The sequence below is a fragment of the Monopterus albus genome, unplaced genomic scaffold, assembly GCF_001952655.1.
Source record: "Monopterus albus unplaced genomic scaffold, M_albus_1.0 scaffold221.1, whole genome shotgun sequence".
Lineage (NCBI taxonomy): Eukaryota > Metazoa > Chordata > Actinopteri > Synbranchiformes > Synbranchidae > Monopterus > Monopterus albus.
In genome coordinates, this window is record NW_018128101.1 from 206254 (window position 1) to 233359 (window position 27106).

At 39.1% G+C, this 27106-nt stretch overlaps 1 protein-coding gene across 1 annotated transcript; it reads right to left on the reverse strand.

Annotated features, from left to right (window-relative positions):
• Window positions 1–1763: 1763 nt before the first annotated feature.
• Window positions 1764–25493, reverse strand: LOC109971321 (laminin subunit gamma-1-like). The gene is made up of 4 exons (XM_020619473.1): window positions 24977–25493; window positions 16957–17261; window positions 4040–4170; window positions 1764–1938 (listed from the first exon to the last, which is right to left on the reverse strand). Exons 1-4 carry the CDS (start codon window positions 25362–25364, stop codon window positions 1764–1766), a joined length of 999 nt encoding a protein of 332 aa, XP_020475129.1. The 5' UTR covers window positions 25365–25493.
• Between the last annotated feature and the right edge of the window lie 1613 nt (window positions 25494–27106).

Sequence of the window (27106 nt, forward strand, 5' to 3'; positions counted from 1 at the left end):
ACTTACACAAGCTCACACACACCACCAACAAACATGTGCAAAGCCTTTGCATTTTTCTCCATAGCTATTTTAATACAGCAAAGCAAACATTGAGCAAAAAAGAAGCAGTTCAATATCAACTGTAGATAAACAACCTCGAGTGATAGTGAAATTACTGATAAAGACACTCAGACGCATTCACATAACACTCACACTCATGTAAACAGCCCTCAAAAGCTTCCATTTACCACCTGCTTCTACTACTCACACAAAGGCAAGATCGCTGTAATTATCACAATTGCCACTAGTTTTCAGCTTTTTTTGCCCTTTGAAAAAAAATCGGAAGCAGTTTTTGCAGTCTGCCTAATAAATATCTTAAACTACAATAATCACAATGAGACACAGATGTTTTTTAATGGCCAGGATATATACTATTAGGTTATCAGAGATGTTATTTGTTTAATGGACATACAGAAGCATATCATCTGTCTGTTTTGTTATCAACCACATATCAAGAAAGACTGTGTTTAAAATTCATATCCAAGTCCCTCATGTTATAGAGCACATTAGTGATAGAAGGTAGTTGTGTTAACATGACACTATTTGATTTTGACATGAAAAGACAGACACCTTTCTAACCTTTGTGTTGACTGACCAGCCAAAAACTGACGAGACATGATTGTTAATGTGTCCTAAACAAACAGATTGTGTAATAAAACATAGATTAGAAACTTAATTTTTGTTGTTTATAAGTTATACACATGTATTGTTTACAAGGTTTTTATTCAGTTTACATGTCACCACTTTAATTTCCTTGATGCAGATTTGCTGATCATTATCACCAGCAAATAAAATAATGTCCTTTGTCAAAATGTTCTTATGATGATGAGTGTTCGGTGCCCTATGCGGAAATATAAAAGGTTGGTGGGGCAAAGTGAGGCAAAATGAATTTTGTTGCAGATAGAGACATGGAATTACACTGAGCATTCATTTTACGGTCGCACATTCTGTGTCTCTTTTATATGCTGTGTGTTTATTTATTAATATACTGCATTGATTAAGTTGGGTGCAGTGCTCTATTTAAGATGCCATCTGCTTGGAACCAAGAGTAAGAGTAATTAAAACAAGCTTGCTGCTTAATAGAATATAGTAAACTATTTGCAAGGCACTCTCCTTTAGGGTTTTTATCCCTCAGCCAATTACAATTCATCCTTGACAGCCTTCAGTAAAAGTGCAGTGTGATGAGCCAGACCTAATAATACTCATGCTAATTCATACACACGGAGCACTGAGGGGAGAATGCCTGCAAACATATGTGCATATGAGCAGATTTAAATAAACATGCATCTTCCAGGGAGCTGTTACTACCAATCCCAGTATTCGTAGGCTTTACAAACAGGCATTTTACAATCATTATGCAGCCACATAATTAATTTCATGACTGTTTGTTTTTGCTGAAAAACGTGATAATTAAGATGCGGTAGCAGACAAATGCTGTGTGAAGCTTAATGAAGTTCAGTGTCTGTGAACACTTGTCTGTCGTACTGTCAGAATATTTTTTTTCCAAAGTCATGGAGTACTTGTATCTACTTGCTTATGTAGCAAATGCAGACGCTGCACATGAGGAAATCAACATTTTAAGACAAAGTGGAGACTGATGAAAGGTTGTACAGTGATGGATTTTCTTAGGACCTTCAACAACCTGAGCTTGTCACTTGAATTTAACACTGCCCTGTGGATTTAGCAGAAGGCTGCACCCGATGTGACAGAAACCCCGAAGCAGGTTACTCACTCAAACACTCGTTGGAGGAGTCCCCAGTGGCCCTGGCCCAGGGTCTGTCCTGGTAAAGGGCGTGACATCTCTGGCAGTCGGCTCCCACCGTGTGATGTTGGCAGGAACAGATCAGGCGTCCATGTTCCCCCTCAGCACATTCGCTGGCATGACCATTACACTTACATCTGAGGGAAACAGTCACATAGTTATGTAGAGGCCACAGTACAATTACTCCTATGGTTCTCTGTGGTTTTTCTTGCTGACTCACCTATGAATGAGTAGAAGGCAGAGGACAGGAGAAAGTGAGAAGGTATTTCCATTGTAAGGGCTTGTCGCTTCTTATTATCTTTCACAGGGTTCAACACAGACTGAGATGAGGTGGGGTATTCATTCCCCTTCGACACTACTCATCTGCCGCAGTACTAAAACACTCATGCTGTCTTAGACTAGAATAAACAGCAACACACATGTACAGTATCTCTGAGCAGTAGTCTGCATATGAAATCTATGTATGCCCATAATTAATTTTTGTGTATGCACACCATCTCCACATTTGTTTTAGAGCTTTCAAAAGCAGACGTAGATCAGTCAATATTCATCAAATAAATGTGGTTTATTAAGTAAATTTTCATAAGAGATCATAAATATCAGCTCATTTCCTCTGCCTTTAGAAAGCATATCATTTCCACTGAAGCACGGTAGCAGTACACCTTCCTGTATGTGTACTGCTTCCTTGCAGTGTTGCTGGTTTTGTCAAGGGGCTGTGATAGGGGACAGGGACTTGTCAGTGAGTGGCAGGCTCTGTCAAATTTAGCCAGCTGTCCTGAATCCAGACGTGTGCTTGCCTGAGGCTCAGACCCAGTTATTTCTGTTGTCAATGAGACGACAACAACCCACTAGCTCCAAATCCACATATCAGATCTCTCTGCTGGAGTAGACCGGAGCCGCTAGATAATAATTCAAACTGAACACACCGAGTGAGTTGAGCTGAAATGTACAGGCAGCATATGTGCAGTTTAAAAAGAGATGTGCAATATGTTCAGTCCTCATGCTGCACAAGAATGCAAAGGTGCATAAACAGCATTTTTCATATATGTGGATTACTGCATTAATATTGTGTAGAAAACAATCATGAGGAGCTTTTCACAGCATCTGTGACTACATCTGGCCAGCTTGGCGAGGTGCAGCACTGAGGTGTAAAGGCTTGCACTCATACAAAAAGCACTGGCACAAGGCTGACATGTTGTCTGGTGGGTCTTCCTCCCAGGTGTTATGACACTGGTGGATAATTCGTCATGCTGCTGCAGTGATCGTAATTGTTTATGACAGGTGTCAGATCAAGTTTATATTCTTTCTGAAGGCTTCATCTTAACCGCTTAATCGTCCCTTTCTATCTGCACTGCCAAAGTGCAACCTGGTCTTTGGTGCCACGTCTTCTCTCATTACTGTGAGTAATAAACCAAAAGTGGAAGAAGGATGGAGGATTATTGGTTTATTCTCACCTTGACAGACAGAAAGGTGTTTTTAAATCAGTTTTGCAAACAGCTTTCCACTATAGGATGCTGATTGCCCGCTTTGCTTTACCTTATGTTCATATTTAAACATGTTTGGAAGAGAAGGTTTTTTTTTTTTAAATCAACCTCACAAGGACACTTTATTTTGAACATACAGTATCAGCAAACTTTTCATTGAAAACGCAAAATGTCCCTATTGAATGTATCTGTAAAAGATTGTGGTATTTGTTGAAGACTGAAAAAGTCATGTTTACTTAAAATACCAAGTGGGACATAATGGATTTTTCAGTATTTAATCAAAATCGTGATCTTTTCCAAACTTTACAAAAGTGCTTTACAAGCTAAATCTCACATGTGTGATTCTGCACATGAATTCTGGGCTTTGTGGTCAAAATCTGTGCTGTTAATGCCCAACTGTCACCCACCCCCCACCTCCCCAGGCAGTGAAAGTGTGCCCTCCAAAACATATTTGGCAAAGTCAGTTAGTATTATACAAATGCATTTTGCAAGAGATGGGGTTTCATAATGTTTGAAATAGGACACTATAAAATTCAGAAATTCAGAATTTTAGACACAAAACTCCATTACACAAAAAGTACAAATGGATACCTCAAAGATTTTTGAGCTTTCATTTGGCTTTTGGTTCAGCCACAGTTTCACGAGACAAGCTCAAGGTTAAACGCTAAAGTGACTCATATTTTGCATTTCAGAAAGGGTGTTCACTATGTGGGGTGACATTGTCCTGGAGAGCACATTTTCAGGTGTCTCTTACCTGCCACCCACAGAGAAATCAGATATGGCATAGAAGTACGAGCGCAACACTTGAGTGTCCTTGAAGAACTCGTCTCCAAAGGTGTTAAGCCTATCCAAGGAGATGAGCAGGTCTGTGGCTGTCACCCATTCCTAGAAAGGAAATAAAATGGTAGGGGAGAAGAAACAACCATCACAATGAGAACAACATTAGAAAACACTTTTAATTTAAAAAGAGAAAAGAAAAAGAACTAGAGGGGACAATGTGCTGCTGCCACTCTTGGAGCCAAAAGGAAGCAGGCAAGAAGTGAGAAGGAGGAGAACAGAAACTGGGATTTAGTTAAGAGAGATCACAGGAGCAAAGACTTGTAAGACAGCAAAAGTCGACAGAGCTTGATAAAGAAAAAAGTTGGAAGAGAGAAGTGGTGGAGAAAGAGAGGCTGGTGTGATGGTGTAAGGGCAAGGTAAAGGACCAGTGTAAAGATGGGATGGAAAAAAATGAGTAGGTTATAGGAAATTCAGAAAGTTAATATCAGAAAGAGGGGTTAAGAAGGAAAGGATTAATGAAACAAAAACCACAATATGAAAAAAAACATAAAAAATCCCATACTGCCATGGATGGCACTTGGCAAAGCCCCCATCCCTGATTTGATTTAAGCTCACCTGTTTGAGCCCCCTGCAAAGGTAAAGACAAGCTGAAGCAAGAGTGGGAAAGGAAAGTGAAGAGGGGCAACAAAAACTAAGGAAAAGCAGACAGGAAGTGCAATAGTGAGCTGAAAGATAAAAGTGAAGCCAGGTAAAGGGAGAACAAATGGCATGAGAAATTTCTTAGCCAGGAACAGAACAACTCTAAAATAAATAGCTGGAGAGAAACTGTTTCTTGGCTGGTTTGGGACTCTGTGGCAGTCATGGAAAAGCCTGTAATGATGCACGTTTTGAAGCTTCTCCCCAAAGGTGTCTTTGAAGTGTGGCAAAGGGAGAAAGGGAGGCTGGAGCTGATGGGTTTCAGACTAAAAACATGTGTGATAAGTTCATTTAATCAGTCATGTTTTTCTCTAACAGTTTGTCTTGGCAGTGTTGAAGCCCAGGTAACGCCCAGCAGACAGGACCAAGTTCAGCCTATTACGTACAAACTGTATTCACTTTAAAAACATTGAATACTGTACCTTATCATTTTGTATGACGTCAACATATATGCCACGCCAGTATATTGCCAGGTTAGTAGCATGGGTCCATGATGAATCCTACTGATGATCCCCTGACTCTTCCTCTAGCACGACTATGAGGCTGGAAAGTGCTTCTGGTTGAACTATTAAACTGATTTGCATGAAATTTTATGCACACATTCAGGTGCCCTAGGTTAACCTAATGATTCTGATGGTCAGGTCAGAATTTCAGTTTGCCCAGTATTTCGATTTATGACTGAATGCCTGCAAGATAAATGACATTTTCATCAGCTGTGTTTTGTGTACAGTGCTAATTAGCATGCTAATATAGCATGCTAAATGAAGAAGGTGAACACAGTAAACTGTGGTTCAGTGGGTAGAGCATTCTCATTCCTTGGTGCAGTGGGTAGAGCGGTCATCTCCCAACCAGAAGGTTGAAGGTTTGAATCTCAGTGCCAGCAGTCCAAGTGTCTTTGGACAAGACACTACACACGCCCCATTGCGATGGTTAGAGCTGTCGGTTGAGTTGGCAGCCGCGCATGGCTGCCATCAGTTCTGTACCGGGAAACAAATTCCTTGTGTGTAACATACTTGGCCAATAAAGGTGATTATCTTTATCCTAAACATTACAAGATCAGCATGTTTGAATAGTCACTGTGAGCATGTTACCATGTTGTTAGCAGTGAACTCAAAGTACTGCTGTGCCTAAGTACAGCCTCACAGAGCTGTTAGACTCAGTCCTGATTTAGATTGATTTCCTTCCTTCCAGGCAGTTAACTTGCTTGAGACAGAGAATCTATCACAATAGGGCTAAATATGGTTTTGTAAAAGTTACCTTTGTTAATGTGGAAATGCAATTGAAATCAAGAACTCCTTGGAAACGAAACAGCACATTTAAGCATATTCTAACACTGGGTGCAGGTTTGCTATACTCACTTATTGCTTCAGTCATTGCCGAGCAATAAGCAAACAAGGATGTTGCGAGAAAGAGAGCAAGTAAAACAAACATGAACAAAAGGTCCCTATGACTCTGAAGTCTTGTGTCAGAGCATAGAAGACTACAATTAGAAAATCTGCACTTTGCTGACAATGGCATTATCATGAAGTGACAACACTTTCATGGATTTTATCTCAAGTTTTGAATCTCTGCACCCTAATTTTCACATTGCAGCAAAAGGGGAAAACAGTGTGGAAGTCATGAAGCTAGGATAAAAAGGTTTACAGGATTTGTAGTTAATACAAGGTATAGTCCTTTAAGACACAGTCCAACATCATAGTGTGAAGAGTGTTTTCATCCTATAGCTTCATAATAGATAGTGTTAAAACATAGCTTTACTCTGTGCTCAGTAAGTGAGAAAAATAGCTCAATTGTTAGTAGCAAGAAATACAACAAAGATGGCACTTTGAGGCTTTCTTCACAGGTAACTAACATGATAGCTCTCAGCTTAAAATAGCCTGAGCAGCACTGTAGTAAAAACAAAACCAAGATAGCTTTTAAATAGGTGCTTTTTAGGATTTTTTTTTTGTTCTATCAGCAAGACCATTGAGACCACCATCCTACTGTTCCAAAGGATTCAGTCCACCCATGTGCTCCCTCCCTGATGCAGTTCCCAGAGACACACTGCTGGGGTGTTGAGAGGTTGTAGCCTCTTAGTGGAACATCTGGTGTGAATATGCTGCACATATGTTCCTCATTGGTTTAACCTTTTACATGGATGGTATCAGCATGACTATTGGACTTTGGTGGCACCTGTGGATTAGTTGAGTCAATAAGATCTAATAAAAGGCCTTTTCAGAGTGATCAGCAATGTGGTATCAGTGGCATCATATATATATATATGTATATAAAATCGAAATCCAAATCTAAAATCTAATTAACAGTTTTCATAATTACAACTCATCCCACTTCCAGTATTCTCAAAGGAAATGCTATCTCAGCTTATAGTTTGCCTTTTTATATTATCACTCTGCCAGCCTTGTCTCTGCATTCTCACTCTAGCTTGAGTGCACTTAAACTGTTCTATATGTTGGTAGGTCACTGAGGGCTGTAGAGCTGATAGTGTTGCAGAATATAGTGCAGTCAGCTGGTGTGCTTTTGTTCCAGTCCCTGCTTATCGACTTTACCCCTGCTTGACATGGCTCCATTGGCTAATGGGGTTTGGACAACAGTGAATGACCCTGATGCACTGCAGTTGCCAGGGAAAGCAGATGCTCATTCGTCATTTTGGATTACACTACCTAGACATGACATAATTTTCATCTATGGTTTTATGAGAGAGGCTGTGAAGTTTGAGATGGGAAACTTGGCTGCAAGGAGACAAATGAAGGTAAAATGAGGGGCTGTAAGGTTGAGGCAGTGGAGAGGAAATATATCTAAAAGAATTATGGTTTAACTTTCTAGTGGAGAAATGTGGTCAGGAGAGAGCAAGAGAATTTACTAGAAAAAAGAAATGATTCTCATCCTGTGTGAAATCCTTTATATCCTTCTCCTCATTGATTGCCCATCTTTTTCTACCTTTACACTTCTACATCTAGTGTCAGGTTATTTTGGAGCCTGCTCTCCTGAAATACAGTGACATGAACATAATGTCCTCATAATAATAAGACACGGACAATAAATGAGGTGTTCAGTCAGTGAAGGAATTACATACATGGAAACAGGTAGTGGTTTGACAGAGAAGCAAAGATGTGGAAAGCAAAGGAGCAAAAGTCAGTTTTCTGGATGGTGTTCATATCTGACCTTTCTTCATTTCTATGGTATCCAGTAAACAATAGGTACATTTTTTTCCCAATGGTGAGTAATAGATGTACTCATCTTAACTAAAGCTTACATGTAGAAGATTAAGACAAGCCGACTAAAGTCTAGAACACTGTGGTGAAGGTATGACTCTATTGTGGACTGACCAACTGACATCGCTGTCTGAGTCATGCCGCCAGCAAGTGACTTAAACATCATGAGCAGAAAAAGCCTGAGAAAGAAGATGTGGAGAAGGAAGCCAAACATGCCAAGCACCGCCAAACACACCAAACATTATGACTGCCAAAAAAAATTCTATTTTCCAAAAACATAGGATTGCTTGGTGCAAAGCTTTCATAAGAGTGCCTTGCCAGGTTCTGACATAAAAAGACTTGGGGATAGAAATAAAAGTAAATCATTGCACAACAAGAGCATTATATGTGTGAAATGAGAATATAAATGTGCACGAGTCTGATTAGATCTGCTGCTGTCATATTACTCTGTAGTTTGATTGAACAATAGTGTTGTTCTTTATGCATTCTTTGGTCTGTCTTCAAACTTTGTGAAAGACTATGTTCAAACTGAAAATCCAGTACACAACAAGGAAAGCATTTAACTGACATGCCCTGCACTTTTGTTAAACTATGAAATGATTAGCATAAACTGATGATTATTAATATCACCATGCATAACATTCACAGCTTTACTAATGAGAGGTTTTGCAGTTTGACTGAGAATCTGTGTGTGTGTGTTACTACTGTGCCCTCCACTATTCTATTTTCTGTTGTTTTTTTGTTCTGAATTCTACCTTCAAGCTATGGGAAATAGACTTTTTTCATTTTTTCACACGCTCAAATCTCAACTGATGTTTCATATTTCCAATACACAATGAGGAAAAGACATAATGGACATGACCTGGCCTTTTGTTAAATTATTAAATAATAATTAGCACAAATTGACGATTATTAGTGTTAATTATTAGTGTTAAAATGCATGAGATTCACACCTCTCCTAATGAGGTGCGATTCCGGACTCTGCTACTGCACTGATATTGTTTCCAGCATCCAGCTTCCATGCTTTAACACACATAAAAGATAAAATGCTTTAAATGCATTGTTAGCATTTCAAAATTCTTACACACCATAAAAGCAAATACTTTTCCATTTATCATAAAATATTAGACCATTATCATATGGAAGAGTGATTAGTTATGCGTGGTAGAACAGTGATAATTGTGTAAGGAAATGCAGACATAGTTCTAAATATCACTGAAAGCAACCAGTTTCTTGGGGTTAATTAGTAGTCAGCCCATTACTTATTATTTGTGCAAACCACAGCAAAAGCTTAATTAACTTTGATTCTCACTCCACTGGAATTTGGGCTCACAGTCCTACAGTGGTGCTGACTTAGGGATAGGCTAAAGTGTTGAGAGTGGCAATGAGCCAGTCCTTTGCTTAAGACAATAACAGCCTGATGATCAAACCAGCAGGTTCACATGCACATAGCCATGTATCTGGCAGCACATAGCAAAGCTTCTGATGAAATCAAGCACTGCTTCAGAGGACATCTTTGCTTAGGGGATTATAACCTTCACCTCTACATTTTCTCGTCTCTTTCCGTGTGTGTCCCTCTACATGTTCGTCTCTTTTCCTTCTCCCCTCTCCAGTTTCAGTGTTTCCTTGAACTCTGACACCTCTGACTGCAAGCAGTGATGGGAAAGGGAGCAGTGTCCCTCATTCCAAAGTTAATAACTTTTTAATTTAATTGCTTAAGTTCACCATGCCCTCAATATGTATTTTTCCCCTTTTACTCATTGTCATTCAGTACTGGAGCTCCAATTTGCCACACAGCTTTCTAGAGAGAAAGAGAGTGAGAAAGATAAAAGAAAGAGTGAGAGGATGGACTGGTGGCAGGGGAGACAGACAAACCGTTTTAATGGATGACTGAACAAATTAAATTTGAATTCATACAGCCACTTTCATCTTCTGTGCGATTATTGAAAAAAGAGAGCTTTACAAACTTGACACAGCCCCCTATGAAGTAAACCATTACTACTGAGAAGACTGTAAATGCTGTGTTACAAGGTGAGTGTTTATTCAAATAAAAATCATTTGGCAGCGCAAACACGGCACATTAAATCACTAGTGTAGCACAGAACACTATATTTCTGTAGATGACATATACAGCACATGAGAGGGAAAAAAGCAGCCATCTTTTTTTTTTTCAATGCAATTTTGATTTAACCTCCCAAAATGACAAGGAGATATATTTTAAAAGTAGCAGTTGATGTGTGTGAAGTCTCTATATTGAAACTATGCGCTCCTCCGACTGAGGCACAAGCGGCAAATCTGCAAAGGGATTAAAATGCTAATAAAGCAGGCAAGATGCAATTCCTCTTTTAAGCCTCATGAAATATGCATAGCTCTGTAAGAGCCATATGCAAAGAAAATAGCACAATAACATGCCACAGAGAGAAACACGTATTATGCTCTGTTGAACATCTGTATGTAAAGAGTGGAGTTTTAACCCATGACACAAATTTCTGATCTGTCTCCCTGCAAGAAAAGCCAGTGTGATAATAGTACAATGCTGTTTCTAGGAATAAAAATTCCCTAGGTGATCCACACATCTACACATTTATATGCCACTGAGGCAATTTGAAAACATTTGTGTTTATCAGAGAAGTGGATTTTTAAAATTTCTTAATTTAATGAAAGGCCTATATGCTCTAACTGATGGCCTGACATGCAGTAAAAGCCCACTGACAGTCTGATGAACAGCATATGGTAGGCTATGGCCTCTTTTATACCTCGAGGGTATGATGTTAGACAAGTCACCTAACCGCAGGGTGTTACAGAGTGTTCCAGCTCTTTTACATCAGCTCGACATGTGAAAAGGTCAACGCATGGCAGCAGCAATGTGAAGCCAACACATGTGGCTTTCTTAAAGTAATAGAGACTCATGAAGAGTGCTAAAATGTAGTGCTAATCTCCTCCTCCATTTATTACCCCTATCCCGAATTAGGTATACAATATCTCCTGCAAAAGGTAATAAAATCACATTCACACAGACAACGTTTGACTTAATTAAGAGTCATGTGAAGATGGAGGACTTCCTTGGGGAGTGTGATGGTTGCCAGTGGGCTATGAAACAAGACTGACAGACTTGTCTAAAGATGACAACATACAGTATGCGTACTTGATATGTGGACTAACAAAATTCTCCTGAGACATGAAGAGTGTGTCATGATGCATTTTTCTGGCGTTTAAAAGCTACCTTTCTCACAGAGGCATTTGAAGCTAAACTGGTTTGAGATTTTAAATCAGCATCAGTAGACAAGCAGTCAGCTCTGCATTACTGCTTATCCTTTCACTATTAACAGTTCTAATATGAATCTATTTTTATGCTGATGATACAGTAATTTACTACTAAGAAATATTAGCAAGCTCTAGCACATGATGTGGAAACCAGAGGTTTAGAGTCAATAAACACTTAACAAACTAACATTGTGCCTTTTCTAAAAACTTAAGAGGCACTAGAAACTCAACAGCCACGGGACTGATATCTTCAAGCGGGACCTCTTATTTGCCTACTCAGGTGCGAGGTTGGATCCTTGCCTACAGTGAAAGCAAGCTGGTCAAAATGTTTGCTGCCATGTTGGTTAAGATCATAGGCATTTATAAAGAGATAAGTTCTCACTAGTCTGGAGAAGTGGGAATCAGCTACACAGACTTTATGATTTAGCACTGTGCTTTATTGGCTTGTGTGAAGGTCTCATGACTGATGCTTGTTATGAGTCATGGTGACTGTGTTGGGAACGTGAAGTGAGCCCTTGCAGTTGCTGCAACTAGAAGGGACCAGAGAAGGACACAGTGATAACTGCAAACATCTACAACATAGTTTATACAGGATGGAATGTTATAAATGTAGCGTGAAACCGTTGCTTGGGGTCAGACTCTGATTCCTCTATGTGAGGGTTTAGACCTCTGACATCTCATCTGAGATACTTTATACTTATCCTTTTGAATAAAAATCACAAAAGACAAATGGCATAAGTTCATTTATTCTTTCTCACTTGCATTGGAGCAGTGAATAATAATAATACTTTTCCCCATATGCACAAGTATACTTCATCCACAGAGTGTACCATTTGATTGTTTCACATATCTTATTGCTTTGTTGTTTGTTCTAACATATTGTATCAGAACCCTCTGGAAAGCAATATTGATACTGAGAGGATTATCCTTGGCAAAATGAAGTAAAGACTATTCACTATTTATAGTACAGGAGTAAGAAAAGCTTTTTGAATTTGCATAAGAGGTTGTTTAAAACAAATAGCGTGTGTGTATTTCCCTCCCTTTTGCCACCATCAACCTCCTTTTATGGCCTTAATCTCATATTCAATAATAGTGCTGTTGTGGGAATGATAGTTTTACATGCTGCTCACAGCCCCCATCCTCTGTATTGAGTTGCCTTTTTTCCTTTTTGTTTTTCTAGTATTTGTAGCACAAATTGGAACCAGTATGTCACCATTAAAGAAGAGTATGCCTCGTCTTTATTTTGATGATTCACAGTGTTGAAAAGAAGAGGTTTTGCTTTCCGCCGGCTTTGTTTTTGCATCAGAGAGGGTGGCTGATGTGTTTTTGTGTCTGCTCACTGCACCCATCTGTTCTCTCATCCTTAAAATAGAGAGGGAATAAGAGATTTAATGAAAGAAATGGTGCAATTGATCCACCCTTTATTCTAATGGGAGAACAGATCACAGTTAATTATAAGTCTTCTCATCTTGATTTTTAAGAGGAGGCAGTGGAGTGAAGGAGAGCTGATGTGTGGCAGGTCTGTGGAAAGATTTGCCACCTAATCTATGTATTCTTGGTTTACATTGATCTGGCACAGCTTTATAATCAGCGGGTCAGTGTCATCCAAAGCATGCTAAAATACAGCCAACAACACCATTAGTACTGAGGTTCATTTAACACCAGACATGATTATTTTACAGTATGTAATTAAAGCAACATTATACATAAACCTGCTTAACAGCTAATTTATGTTTGTGTAAAATGCACTTTTGCATTGCTAACCTAAACTGTTATTAATTCAATAATAATGTATTCAGCAATTATAATTTCTATTTTCAGTCATTATAATGTTAGCTATATTAATCTTTATTACTGTAGTACTTAAATCTGATGCAATAAACATCAACATGACTAAAATGTATTTCATCCTGTACAAGTAATATAATTTTTCTGGTGTTCAAAAATTAAATTCTTTTATCTACATACATTATTTAATGTGCAACAGCAGCTTTCACATGAAATTAAGTTGACAGGGAGTTCAGATAGTGATCTTAATTTCATTGCACACAGAAAAAACATTCAGCAGTTTGTTAATAATTTATGTAATTGTATTTTATTTCTTTTTGGGAAGTAAAATATAGCATAGATGATAAAGCAGGATGCCGACCAGAGAGGCAAATCTTCCACCTTACAAGGTTGTATAATACCATAAATGAGTACTAACTAAAATATGCATGTAAACCTAACTAGTGAGCTTGTCCCACACACTGACTAAACCGTTAAATCGATTGATTTTTCTGTCCAGCTAGTTACAATGGTTCTGTATATGCAGAACAGCTGGAGTGATCAGAGAGGAACAGACGCCAAAATAAAGTTGCCTGTTGCTGTTCCTCTTTCACAGTGTGGAAGCTGTGAAAGGGGTTTATGGCCAATTCAGTCTAGTTAAAGTTTTGGCAAATTCAATAAATAGATAAAATTCAATAAAGTTGCACTTTCTTTTCTTTTTTCTTCCATGATTTATTACTGAGCCCAGATCATTAGAAAGTAAGACAAGTGTTCACCACCCTGACCACAATGCTCTTTCTTTGTTTCACTACTTGTTTCTGAGCATGCATTTTCAACTAAAGTCAGAGTGCTCACTTCACAAAATTTCAGAAAACCGGGCTGAATCCAGTCTGTCCTACAAACCTAAACTCTAGCTAGTTATTGTCCCAGCCTGCCAGAGCCCATAATTATATAACAGATAGATGGAGAGGCTGAAATAGCACAGTGGTAGAAGGCTAGGGTGAAGGGATTAATCAGAAAAGAACTGTTTAATAATCTCTGAACTAGAAAACCAGGCTGCAGCTGCCTTTTTCTTGTAAGCACTTTAAATCTGCTCTCATGCAAAAAAAAGTAGAACTACAAGCACAGGAGGTGAAGCAAAGTAAAACACACTGAGCAGGAAGAAAACTAATGAATCAGAGAATAATGGGGTGAAGAGTAAAAATGCCTTGTGCTTGTTATAGAGACGTGTTTACTGAGATTGTACGAAGTGGCTGTTGCTAAACCGCAGAAATATGGTTTTTCATTCATTGTACTTTCCTGTTGTCCTTGCAAGACAGTGGGATTTCTGGACTTTAGGATCAGGAGCCAAATCCAGTCCTGCATGCAGATTTCTCTTCTCATTGATAGTGTCACAATAAACCTTTATCATTTACAAACTATTAGAATCAACCAATGTGCTCTGTATTTCTGTAGGTCATGTTTGGAAGATTTTAATTATTTTTCTTCATAATGTCAAAAAAGTAAATCTAACCTTTACAAAACTTTTATTTTATTTACTCAAATTAAAAATATTTTGTTCAGGGGAGGATTCAAACACTATGCAAATGCCGAAAGCCGTTTTTCTACACTGGTCTTAAAACACTCGAGTTTCAAAACATCAACAGAGATCTGGGGAAAATATTGAGATTCAGGTTTGTTAGAGCTGAATTGCTTTTACATTGATTTAAAGTCTTATAGAGTAAAAAAGCTAATATAACATCATATATTCTCTAAAAATGCTGTCATTCTTATTTTATTAAGTTGTGGAACATGGGAGAAGGTTATGATTATGCACTGTATATCCTCCACACATCCTTGAGAAGACACCCTTACTCTTCTTATTTAATGACGTGGAGGACCTATGTATTCCCAGAATGCATTTTAGGAGAAAAGTCAAACAAAAGAATGTATTATTATTATAACTGTCTTGAGGAGTATGTTGCTCATGGCAGGAGGGGGGCACAATGGTGGGTCGATCACGGAGACACAACCCTCCCTCTGGATTAAATTGAAGATTATTGTTGAAGATGCATGTCCACTACAAGGTAGGCATGTTTGTTGTTGCCGTTGTTGCAGAGACAGAGAATAAAAATAGCAGCACGCAGAAAGAATAAGGGACTGTCAGAACAAAGAAGAATGCAGAATGGAAACACTTGGCCAGCGGGTTGCTTATGTTGTGCACATCCTGTGAATCAGATTATGAAGGTGGTCAGGAACTTGTACTAATAATCAATAAAATACATTTTGAATGAGGATTATTTGTCATGTCACTCCTGCTGGGGTCATATGTTTGTGGCTTCTTCAGTCAGCGTGCTATTAAAGACTTGTTGTATTATTACATCTCCTTCTCCTAAGCAAGGAGCTGTTGCAACCTTGTCTATTTATATTCATACTACTAATTTGCAACAGTAAATATTTTTAGATAAATGACACCATATGAATTACATTTCTCTAAGCAAGAAAAAAAAATGCTTTCAATGAACATACGTATCTACCAAGCTGGAGAATGTTACAGAACCTAAAGTGACTTTGTTGTGTAAATTTATTCACTGTCAAGACCCAGAAAAGAAACCCTGGACTCTGGTGTCCAAGTCGTGCACTTGGTATGCCCACCGTCTGCCTTAACTACAGAAGAAGAAGGTAAAATAAAATCCAAGGGTCCATTATTTATCTGTCTCATAGAGATTATTTTAAACAAAAATATCAACAATATTATCACAGTTAAATACTGGTGTAGATTTATGCACGATGTATGTGACAGAGAAGCTGCTGTAACTACAGTCATAACTTCCTTTCATGATCAATAGTTTCTGGCCACATATACACACATTTCTTCTGTTCACAAATTGAGGTGTTATTAATGGATGTACTATGATGACATATCTACAGATGGTTCTGTGGGATCTGTGCTGGAACTGACTAACTCATTTAATGTGTTACATGCACTGAGTAGTTCAGTGCATTACAAGTTACTGTAAGCAAGGCTGAGACCAGGAAATACTGCTGCGTACTGTACTTACACCCTCTAATGGCGGATACAGCTGCTGATATAGACACATGACGGGGAAGATGCTCAGTAATCAATAATGAGAGGAGATTCCAAATGTTTTGCAGCTTAAGTAACAATGAGAGCACATGCATGGACAGATGGATGCATGCACTTGCACACTGAGCCCAACGGAAAGGAGCGGCTGCATTAAGTGTAAGTAAACTAAGTGTTTTATTTACTAAAACTTTAGCCATGCCTTACTGTGTCTGCTCCTCCCAGACTTTCCCTCAAGAGGCAGCCATTAATTAATTCAGCACAGCCCACTTAAGGCTTCATCAATGCTAATCAACAGATTTCCCTTCAGCAGCTTCGAAAAAGGCTTGAATGCATGAAGATATACATACCGAAGTTATACACGTATATGTATGTGTATAAATATGTCATGTTTGTTTCTATAAAAGCACTGGGGAGTGGAGGGGTTTTGATAATCCAATCTACCCTTAAGGTGGTGAGTGGGCGCAACACATGAATTGATAAAATTAAACTACATAGCAGCATTACAATGAGAGCAGCTCATGTGTCCAGAGGTAAACAACCCTTTTCTGAATAAAGTTGTTCACATTATCAATCTGAGACATTTGAAGTGTATTGCACTAAAAAGTAAATAGGCATTAACAAGAGGAAAACAAATGCTTTTTTATGTCATTTAGTATAACATCTAAGTGTTTTGTAACCTTCATTTTCTACAGACAGAATCTGCACTATTAGACTGTGTGTTTTAGTTTGTTGTCATTTTTCTTGTGTTTCTAGTTAGCCGATCTTTGTTGCAAAATCACTGAGTGGTAACAGATGAAAGTTGAGCCAGTAATAATCATGCTAACCAAAATATTTGAACAAATTAGTCACATATTCACAAAATATTCTGAAAAAATGCAGTCTCACCTGCAAGACCATGCTTTGATCGAAGTTGTATGCACTGGGCCGTCCCTCCAGGGTGGAGAAAGCCACATTTCCTCCAGTGAGGGGGGAGATATCACTGAACTCATCTGTACATAAAGCGGTCGTTTCATCATCTCCTGAGCGAAGGAAGCCCCTAGCCTCCTTCCCATAGGTCTTTCTACAAGAGGCGCTGTAATACTGGTAAGGCAGCCAGGGCCCATCCTCCTCTGTACGCTTGTAGATGGCGAAGCTCTCTGGTCGACTGGTGTGGAACTTCAGCCTAATATAGGTTATCTCGAAAGCCTTCCCTGTGGAAACCAACTGTTATTAGCTTTCAGTGGAATAACTTAAAGAAATGATGTTGAAACTAGATCCATTGTAGCTGCACAGTAGGGTCAGGCCTGGTTTCAATAAGACAAATACATTGGGGTGACAGTTTAAGGCCCAGGAGCAAAGAGAAAAAAACAGATTTTTGCAGAATAGAAAGAAGGAAAACAATGGGGGGGTTGGCTTAATTTCCCAAGCTTCTATGCAAAGTAAATTAATGTCATTCCTGTAGGAGAAGAAGAATACACAGGATAGTTTTTCTCATTATCCACCTCATAATGGCTCCCAGAAGTGAAACAGAGGTCAAAGGGGAAGACACAAAGAACTGTGTTTTTTTTTTCTTAACTGCAAAATAGAATAGGCCAATCACTGTAAAATCCCCAAAGGGAAATGTGCCTGCATAGGCAAATCACTGGTTAAAATGCAGTCTGATGCAACATTTGTGGTGGACAGGAAAGCAATCTGATCAAGAGAGAAGTGTCTGATAGAATATGCAAATCACTGTGCCATGATGGGCTGAGTATGGCACAGACTTAAACATCACTGATGGAATTATATACAGTATCCAAGTTGAGGGTTGTAATGGTGCATAGGGGCATGGGGAGAAACAGAAGACTTTTCATACATTTGTATTCCTCCTAACACTATGATTCAACTTCCATCTGTGAAAAATGAAAATAGCTTTCAGAGTACAATCTGTGCACCATGAGGATCTGGAGCAAACGAGGAGATATACCCAGATTTCCATCTGAGTTGTGTTGGGGGATTTGGCAGATCTGAATAAGCTGGGCTGTAATTGGTGTTGCACTGTAAAAGAAGAAATGTCTGTTGAAATGTCTAAATGCATAATAAAAAGAGGCATGAGTCTCCCAGGTACATGTTTAATTAAATGAGAGTAAAGGTTACAGGAAGATGCATTTGCGCACATTGCACACTTTTTTTGCATATTGCACACTCAGATGGCTTGAATTAATGGGAGATTTCTCTTCAAAATGTTTCATGCGTGGAAAACTGGAGTGTCCTTATTTGGTTTTGTAGAAAAATGTATATCTTCTTTGTTAACCTCAAAGAAAACAGAAAATCAGTGCTACGTTTTGACTGAATGGTGTCATTTCCCCCTGTTGTTTACTCATGGTGGACATTTCAAATAATAATCTTGGAGCCACATCAGGGACACTTGTATAGTTATACTTCCTGAGAACAAACACATTCAGAATCTGCCAGATGTTTTGCAGTCTGAAGAGGGATTAACTGGGTAGACACAAACTGAAGTCATACTGAGACCAAAGTGAGAAGTAACATGCAGAAACTCTCTTAACAGGCTTCTTCATTGCACTCTTGGGGATTTTTTTTCTACACCATTAGATACAAAGCCTCAGCCACTCTGCACACTCATAGGGGGATGCCATCCTCTGGCAGAGCCATAATGACATCTGTTGCTTTTCTCTGCCAAGTCGGAACCAGGCATCTCTGTCTCTTGTCTCTGCAGCAATCTCTAATGGTATCTTTCCTTTAGGAGCCCTGAGATCATTTAGCTTTCATTTACTCCCGGCATGAGGTGAGCTCAGCCCTGCTGGGACTGAGGCAAAAAACATAAAAGAGACAGAAGATGAAACATTTGTTGGATAACCCCCATGATGAAATGCAGACTAATTGCAAAGGATATTTGTATTTATTTATTTATTTTTATGCATAATGCTTAATGATTCGTCCTGTTTCAGGAGTGCATGCTTTATGTATTTATTAGAGTTGCTGCTGTTCGTGTTGTGCACAGATGCAGTAATGACTGCTTTTGTACACAGGCTACTTTAAAAGCGAGAGCTGGAAGCTGTGGAAGTACAGTGTGTGACCTGTCCTGAGTCATTCGTGTCAACCTAACACAGCTGCTCATTTGCTAGAACTGAGACTAAACTCACCACAAGGACTGTAGACTCAATATTTACAAACTGTTTACGTCAAGCTGAGATTTTTGTGATCAATAAATACCGTAGACAAATGAGTGATTTGCTGAGAATTGTGTCTTATATGTTCCCCAATGAACCGGCTGCAAGAGTGTCATACCAACTGGGGCAGACTTTTATCAGTTTTACATTAGAGACAGGATGTTGCTTTTCTTTGACTGTGCTGAATGAGAACCAGCTGTAGACATCAGAGCGCCTGGTTTGAATGTCCGTCTCTGTGTGTGTATGTTTTTCACCAAGTCTTTGTGGGGGGAAAAACTTGACCCCTTATTCCTTACAAAAAAAAAATAAAATCATCCAGCATTTTTTCTCTCTCCCTCTTCCTTATTATGTTTTGTTTGCTCCCCTTGAAGCAGCCAAACTCCCCCTTTCCTTTCTACTCTTCCACAGACCCATGCTGACCTGACTGCAATGTGTGCCCCTGCATCCTACTGCTGTGTTTATCATCTCAGCATTTGCCTGTATTCCCTTCACAGAGTGCCTGTTTTATTTGGAGAGGCAAAACAAAACAGTACCGTTGAAGGCCCCTGCCCCCAGCAACCCAGATGGATCACAAAGCTTTCATATGGACCAAAAGAAATGCCACACATACATAATTTAGATGTATTTGGTTACGTTAAATTGTGTATTACCCAAATATAATCATCCTTCTTTTAAGCATTCAGAGCCCAAGTAAAATAACCCAGGGGCATCAGGTTTAGAAAAACACAGGTCTGGGCCTCAGAAAGGTACAAAGGTCAATTTAGTCTGAAGTAGACAGACTTGGGGGTGGCTGGGATTGTTTGGGATTGTTTGAAGAATAACAAACTCCCTAGACAATGCAGAACATATCTCTGCAGCTGCAGCTTTGGCACCTTTGTCTAAGAAAAGAACTAGTCAAAGATAAAAAAGATACCTACTTGCTATTGGAAAACAATACTTCCCATTTGATAAAGGTGCTTCCTGCTTTCAGAGCACATGATATACTGTAACAGATTGTATACAAGGTTCTGTCATTTTCAACTACTATCATCATTCTGTCCCTGTCTCTCGTCCATTTTTATTATTTTTTTTTGGGGAGTACCCACTCTCCACATCCTCAGGAGGTGGGAGGGGATAGAACTTGTCAAGAAAATGTCTAGTTTTGAACATGGGCTGACTTCCCTGATTGATTGCTGAAAGTAAAAACACAGTACTATGTGCATATTATAGGCACTTTATCCATCATGCAGGAGCATCAGGGCAGTGTCTGAACAATCCAAAATTCATTCTGCATCATGACAAGGACTCTCGGAGCAAAGCCAGGGTCACAAAGAGCTCAGCAACAACAATAACAAGGAGTCCTGCAACAGATAGCCTGAACCACACAGAGGGATGATCTCAGCATCCTGGAATCATTCTGCAATTTAATACATGACAGAAGAAACTGAACCAAAATCTACAGAAGAATTGTGGCAAGGAGACCCTTGGAACAACCTACCTGCCAAGTGTATAAGACTTGATTGTCACACTAGGGCTCAAATCACTGATGTTACCAATTCAGTTCATACACTAAGTGGAGACGGAATTGACACAGTTCAGCATTACAAATATTTATGAATCTTGTTAGATAGTAGACCGCCCTATAAAACTCATGTTGAACATCTTACTCAGAAAGTAAACATTTACTTTTTATACCAAAACAGAAGCTGTTTCTCCTGTGAAAGCTGAAAAATAAACATCATACAGTCCACGATACTGTCTACATTCTGTATACGCAAGCTGCCACCTCTACCATAGCGCCATTCAACTTATCACACAAGATAGCCACTGTGAGTTATATGAAAAGGCTGAGTGGTCATCACTGGCATCTAGAAGCCATCAACACACCAACTATAGGACCTTGCTATACAAACTGCCAAGATAGCTAATATTCTTAGTTGTGCTCAGGGTTCATGACACCAGATCAAAAGGAGAAGCTAGCTTGAAAACTGCCTCAGACAAACAATGAATTAGGAAACACTGATTTCCAGCGCTATGCAACTCATTTGTCCGAGGGCCATTAAAATTTTACAAGCCAAAATTTTTAAAAATACATGTGATTGTTTTAATAAATGTTTCTGTATGTGTGTGAGAGTTGTCTTGGGTTGAAAGTGTGGGATGTAATTTGTCTATTCATGTAAATTATTCACAGGGATCTTTTGAAAAAGAGAACTTGATCTCAGTGTGACTCCCTGTTTAACTAGTTAACTATATATTAGATTGATTATTATTATTATTAGTTTTTTAAGTTTACACTGCTTTCAATGAAGTCCTTTGATAAATAAAAACTTTTTGGAGCATTCTTACTTTATTTTTAGTACCTAAAAATTTTGCTAACTACTCACAAGGTGCAAAAGAAATGGCTAAAGTGAGTCTAACTGGAGTTCAAGTGGCTGTTAGCCAATATTTTTATACCAGTGGTTCAAATTACTCAGTGACGAACTCGAAGAATTAGTTATCACTCAAATCTGAAGTTTCCCTCTCCTCTGCTCTACTGAGCTTTAGAGTATCCTTAAGCTCCATGTTTTCACTTTTACAGTTTGGTTAATTTTCATTATGTTTTTGGTTGCAGCACATAGATACAACCCACTTTATACTAACAACATTAAAACAGCAGACTGACTGAGGTACAACTAGCTCCGTTCAGGACTATTTCATCACCGTGCAGGAAGTAGTCCAGGACACATCTCCCAGAAACAGTCAGGTTGTTTTGCACTTTGCTTATATTAAATATTGTATAGTCACTATTGCATTGGAGTCCTTTATTGCAAAATCATGACAAAGCCACATAGAACACAAAGCAGATGGAAACCTCGAGCAAAGGAAATAATGAACTACACCTAAGAACCACCCAATCAGAGTGAAGGCATGACACAAGCATGCTACTATACAGAAAATGAGGGCAAAACACAAGCAAACAAGTAAAAGGAAACAACGAGCCAGGTTACCAGAAACAAATGGTCCATAAACCACTTGAGGGAGAAGCAGGGCAGAGTGCACGACGAAAACCAATGACAGGAGCCAGTGCAGAGGAGTGTCAGGTGAGGTATTCAGATGAACTAGCAAAAACCTGAATGTGAGATGATTACACTGATGGCAACAGGTGTGAGTAATGGGAACTGGCTGGAAACAGGAATGAACAACAGGGCAGATGTCTAAGAAAATAAAAGTCCAAGACAGGAAGTGCACCAGATGAAATAGAAGAGTAATGTTTTTGTTTGTTTGTTTTGCTTAGGTTCATTTGTTGTGGGTGTGCTGGCTTGGGAGCAAACAACAGCTGGCAAAGCAAACTGATTCACTGCCAGCTTGTCTTGATTTAGACATTATGCTATTTGGTTTGCAGAACCATAGAAGAGTACTCTGGATAAAAGCAAAGAGAACCCAGAAAAAACTGCAGAGAAATGGTTGATTTCAACTTCTGTATTCAAAGAGAGAATACATTCAATTTATTAAACATAATTTTTTTTTTTGACAAAAAACACTGATTAAATCTAACTCAATAATCATGGGGTGCCCAGAGTAACATTCATTCAGGGGGCCCCATAGTCCTGGGAACATACTTATAGGCCCCTTGGCTCCAAACAAAATGTCCGTTGTACATGTCACAATGACAGTAAAATAAAGCTTCTTCTTCTTCTGTGTTACACACACACACATCAGAACAAACACAGCTCACCAAACAAACGGAAGTGGGAAAAGTAATTTCATAGAAATAATTGTATTAATGCTTTGTAGCATTAATTGCCACAACTTAATTTAGTTAAAGTGACAAATGTGTTCTGTTACTTATTTCAGTTTTCCACAGCATGGTAATGGGATAATGATGCTAATAGCTCAAGATGGTATCATAACATTTTGCATAATAAAATGCAAATATGTAAGTGGTGTACAAAAAGTGAATCAATGCATTTTCTTAGAAAAAATAAGTATGTGAAGGAGGCAGTAAAATTCTATTACTAGCACTGAAAAAGTGAAGGATGGTAAAAGTGGGTGCATATTTGCTTTGAACTGTCAAGACTCAGGTTCAGTTTTCAGCACAAATCAAATGAAGTTACATTGTTTAAGCTGATAGTTTTTTCATTTTACCATGAATAAACCTTAACACCCTAGTGAGTGGGTGACTGGGCAAATAGTGTAAAGCCCTTTGAGTGCACTTCAGAGCACAGAAAAGTGCTATATAAGCCCATTTACTTTTTAACGCCAGACATTTTTGTGACCCTGACCCAGATTTTTTTTACCTAAAGAGATCATTTATTTGAATGTAAGTAACACTTTGCTGGGCTTTTCAAGTGCTATTTATTCTTTCTGGAAAATGTTGGTGTTTTCTTTATTGTATTATAATAATCATTGTAATAACTATCTGCATTTGATTACATTTCAACAGTGTAGATTGTAAATTGTATTACTGAGAGCTTTCGTTCCAAAAGTTCTGTGAAAGGTTTCATTGAAATGAAAGGAAAATGCACATAATTCAACTGACAGTGGACCTGCTGAATCCCTGGCTGTGCAAAATGACTGTAGCTGAGGGGTTAATGAAATTTACCTTCCTGAAAAGCAAGTATAGTAAGTATATAGTGTCTTCTGAATTTCTAATGCATTCTGTGCAAATTCCTAGCTGACATCAGATGGACCTCCTTTCTTTATCCATGACTTATTCTGGCCAAACCTGGGTCTCTCCTACAAGTTAGCGGCTGCTTATTACCTGGAATATCTCTGAAAATATAACTCCTGTTTCATTTAGTCAGTTGTATACTATATTTGTTGCAATATAGTAAAACCTGTTGATAGCTCGTAGCAAAAGAGTAATGAATTTGAAATATTATGTACAGTGAAATGTGCATTTCAAGCTAAAGTGGTTATATAGAAGTTGATTTGTGGGCAGATTCTGACACAAATCATACTGGAGACATGTTTCTATAAAGGCAATGTGTCAAGTTCGGGTCCAAACCATGCCTAAAAAAAGCCCCATCGGCTCATGTTGTGACTGTATTATGGCAGCCAGTTTTACTCCATGGCAGCATGTGGGCTGGATTAAAGCACTGTGGGCCAACACTGGGCCATCACTCATTTGCTATCCAGGCATGTCAGATGCAACTCTGTGTCCTTCTTATCCATTTTAAATCCAACCAAATTCTCAGATATGCCCTTCTGGCTATGCACTCACACAAAGGTTACTCCAAGTTTAAGCCAGGTCTGGGCCCAACTGTTTTTATATGAGGACACCGCAAAGCTGCGGCTGAATAATACAAATCATGTGCTGAAGTCTTCTTAACTTGGGTTGATTTGTTTTGAATTAAATATGCTCCAGTCAAAGGACTTGCAAGACACATAATAATGTATCCAGATATTTGTCACACAGAAAATAAAAGTGAAGATGTAACGACACTTTTATTCAGCTAGTGTGAGGAAAGTAACATGTATGGCTGTGGAATCTGATCACCAGGGTCTTAACATGACAAACTGTCTGCATTCAGCAGAGAACTAGATCTGTTACTGAAGTTCACATTCTGTCTCTGGACACAACAAATACAGGGCACATGAAACAGCTTTCAAGCACTTTAAAGTGAACTAGGACGCAGCATTATGGGAACAGAGACCATAAGTGAACTCTGAGCACACACATACTTGACCGAGATCACTCAGCCTGACCACAAACTACACTCCAAGTTGAGCAAAGTCAAAGCAAAGTGAAGAATTCTGAGTGTGAGACTGAGCTGAGGATGCTGTTCTCTTACCCAGGTGGAGGGTGAGGTTGACAGAATTGGGGTGCTGGATACCATAGTACATGGACTGGCTCTGCCACCATGTGGGCTCCTCATTCCTGTTGAAGTCTGTCAGGAGCCTGGCATTATGACTCAGGTCTGGGTCTGATGCATCACAGTAGTGACATGAGCGTGTTGAGCCTGTCTGCATGCAGTAGTCCTCAGGTGGGGAACCGCACGTATTTGATACCTCCACTGTGCGACTGAAGGCAATGTTCTCAAACTTGGGCATGCAACGAAATGGGGCTCCTTCCTCATCATAGCAGGAGTCCATTCTGGCCCAAACAAGGAGGTGGCAGTGTAGATGAAGACAGAGTAAGAGGGCCAGGAGAAGAGCTTTCACAGCACAGGATGTATCCATGTCTACAAGCAATTTCAGTCACATTTACACTTCAAACGCACTTTCACACTCATAAAATAATCCAGTGAGAGAATAGGTCCAGGCTGAGAGCTTTGTTACTCTACTCTCTGCTATGTCTTCAACATATGTTCTCCGTCTGTAGAGTGCATTGATGTTTGTGCAGGAATTCCTTTCATCAGGGGCAGCATGAGACAGGCAGAGGAGGGACAGGGGTGGGGGCTGGAGGATGAAAACGTCTATTAAACTTCTCCACCTGCTGGTCAACACAAGTACCACACCACCAAAGCAGATTTGGGTACAAGAATCTCATTTGACAGCAGCAATATGTCCTGTAACATCTTTAAATATTGCAGCAGTGAGATTGTTACATCCCCAGGTAGTGTGGTGAGTACCAAAGCATATGCATTTAACACTAATAGGAGCACAAAATATCATTGATATAGAGATAAATGTACTTGGCAGCTGGCCCCACAGCAGGACGTTCTGGTAAATGCTGACTATAGTGATTCACAGTGGAAGACTGGAGGTGCTAAAACTGTCTGGAATATTTTAGCAGGCACAGGCCCTTGCCATAGAGATGTCACTCAGGGGAGCACTGTGACCTAAAGAGACAATTTATTTATATCAAAATAGAGAAATGAAAGAGCTGCATTGGTTTTTCAGCTAAATCCATTCAAGGCTCAGCTATCATGACACATGAGAATGGCTTTACATGTCCCGATAATTCATCCTGGCCATATGAAACTCATCTACCAGTCTTTGATGTCACTTGGCGATAAGTCACTGCAGTCACCGGTGTAAATATTTCAAATGTGTTTTTAAAAGACTTGTGTTTAAAACTGCATCTTTACACAAATTGCAAATACAACATTGCTAAGTACTGCACTAAAATGGAGTTTTGGGAGGTGGGATCTAAGCACTTTGTCATCTTTGTCTAAACAACGGTTCACCCAAGACAATTTTGTGGAACCTCAGCTTATCTGCTTTTTTGTCAGTGGGTGGAAATTTGGAAATGTGTAACATGTAGAATTATAAGTAAAGGTGATTCAGACATATGTATTCACAGTACCAAACAACCAACATGAAACAAACGAGAAATTCTGACAATGAACCTCTAAAGTGTGCGTCTCATCATTTCTATTTTAAGAAAATACACACAGTTGATGAATTCCATCACAGCTGTGGCACAATCATCCAGAAAGACAATGAACATTTAAAGTGACAAATCATCACTGGTACAGCTGATGTAATGAAAGGATCAATGTTGACATGGAAGTATCTGAACTCAAAAAGAAGATGCGGAAAAGAAAGAGCAACTAAAGAAAGCAACCATAAGACTGATAGCATGAAGCAGAGAAAGACAAGTAGTGCAGACAAACGCATTTATATGCTGTACATTTATGATCCCCGTGGGATTTACTGCAAAGTCTTTCCCATTCCTCCTTGTGAATGCCTTGATTTATTGGTGCTCTATCAGTACTCTGGCAGGGACACTGTAAAAGGGACCACATCAATTTGCAGTGAAATCCTCGGCTGGCTTTGAATGAGAGCAGGTCTGACGTTGAATCTCTTTGGCTGTATGTGTTCAGCCATTATGATGAAGAATTTAATGACCCTACCAGCAAACTTTTATTCATCAAGTAGATGCATTATTACACCACCTGTATGCAATGTGCAGTATGTGATAACACAACTGCTGCACAGGACAACAACATGTTTGAACAATATGCAAATAGAGAATG

What these genes read in the sequence shown, in the direction of transcription:
- LOC109971321 (XM_020619473.1), bottom strand. Translation starts at nt 25,364, where the DNA reads ATGGATACATCCTGTGCTGTGAAAGCTCTTCTCCTGGCCCTCTTACTC. An exon ending in ATCAAAGCATGGTCTTGCAG is followed by an intron (nt 4,171 to 16,956) that starts GTGAGACTGCAT and finishes TTTCCTTTCTAG; the next exon opens with GAATGGGTGACAGCCACAGA. An exon ending in GATTTCTCTGTGGGTGGCAG is followed by an intron (nt 1,939 to 4,039) that starts GTAAGAGACACC and finishes TGTTTCCCTCAG; the next exon opens with ATGTAAGTGTAATGGTCATG.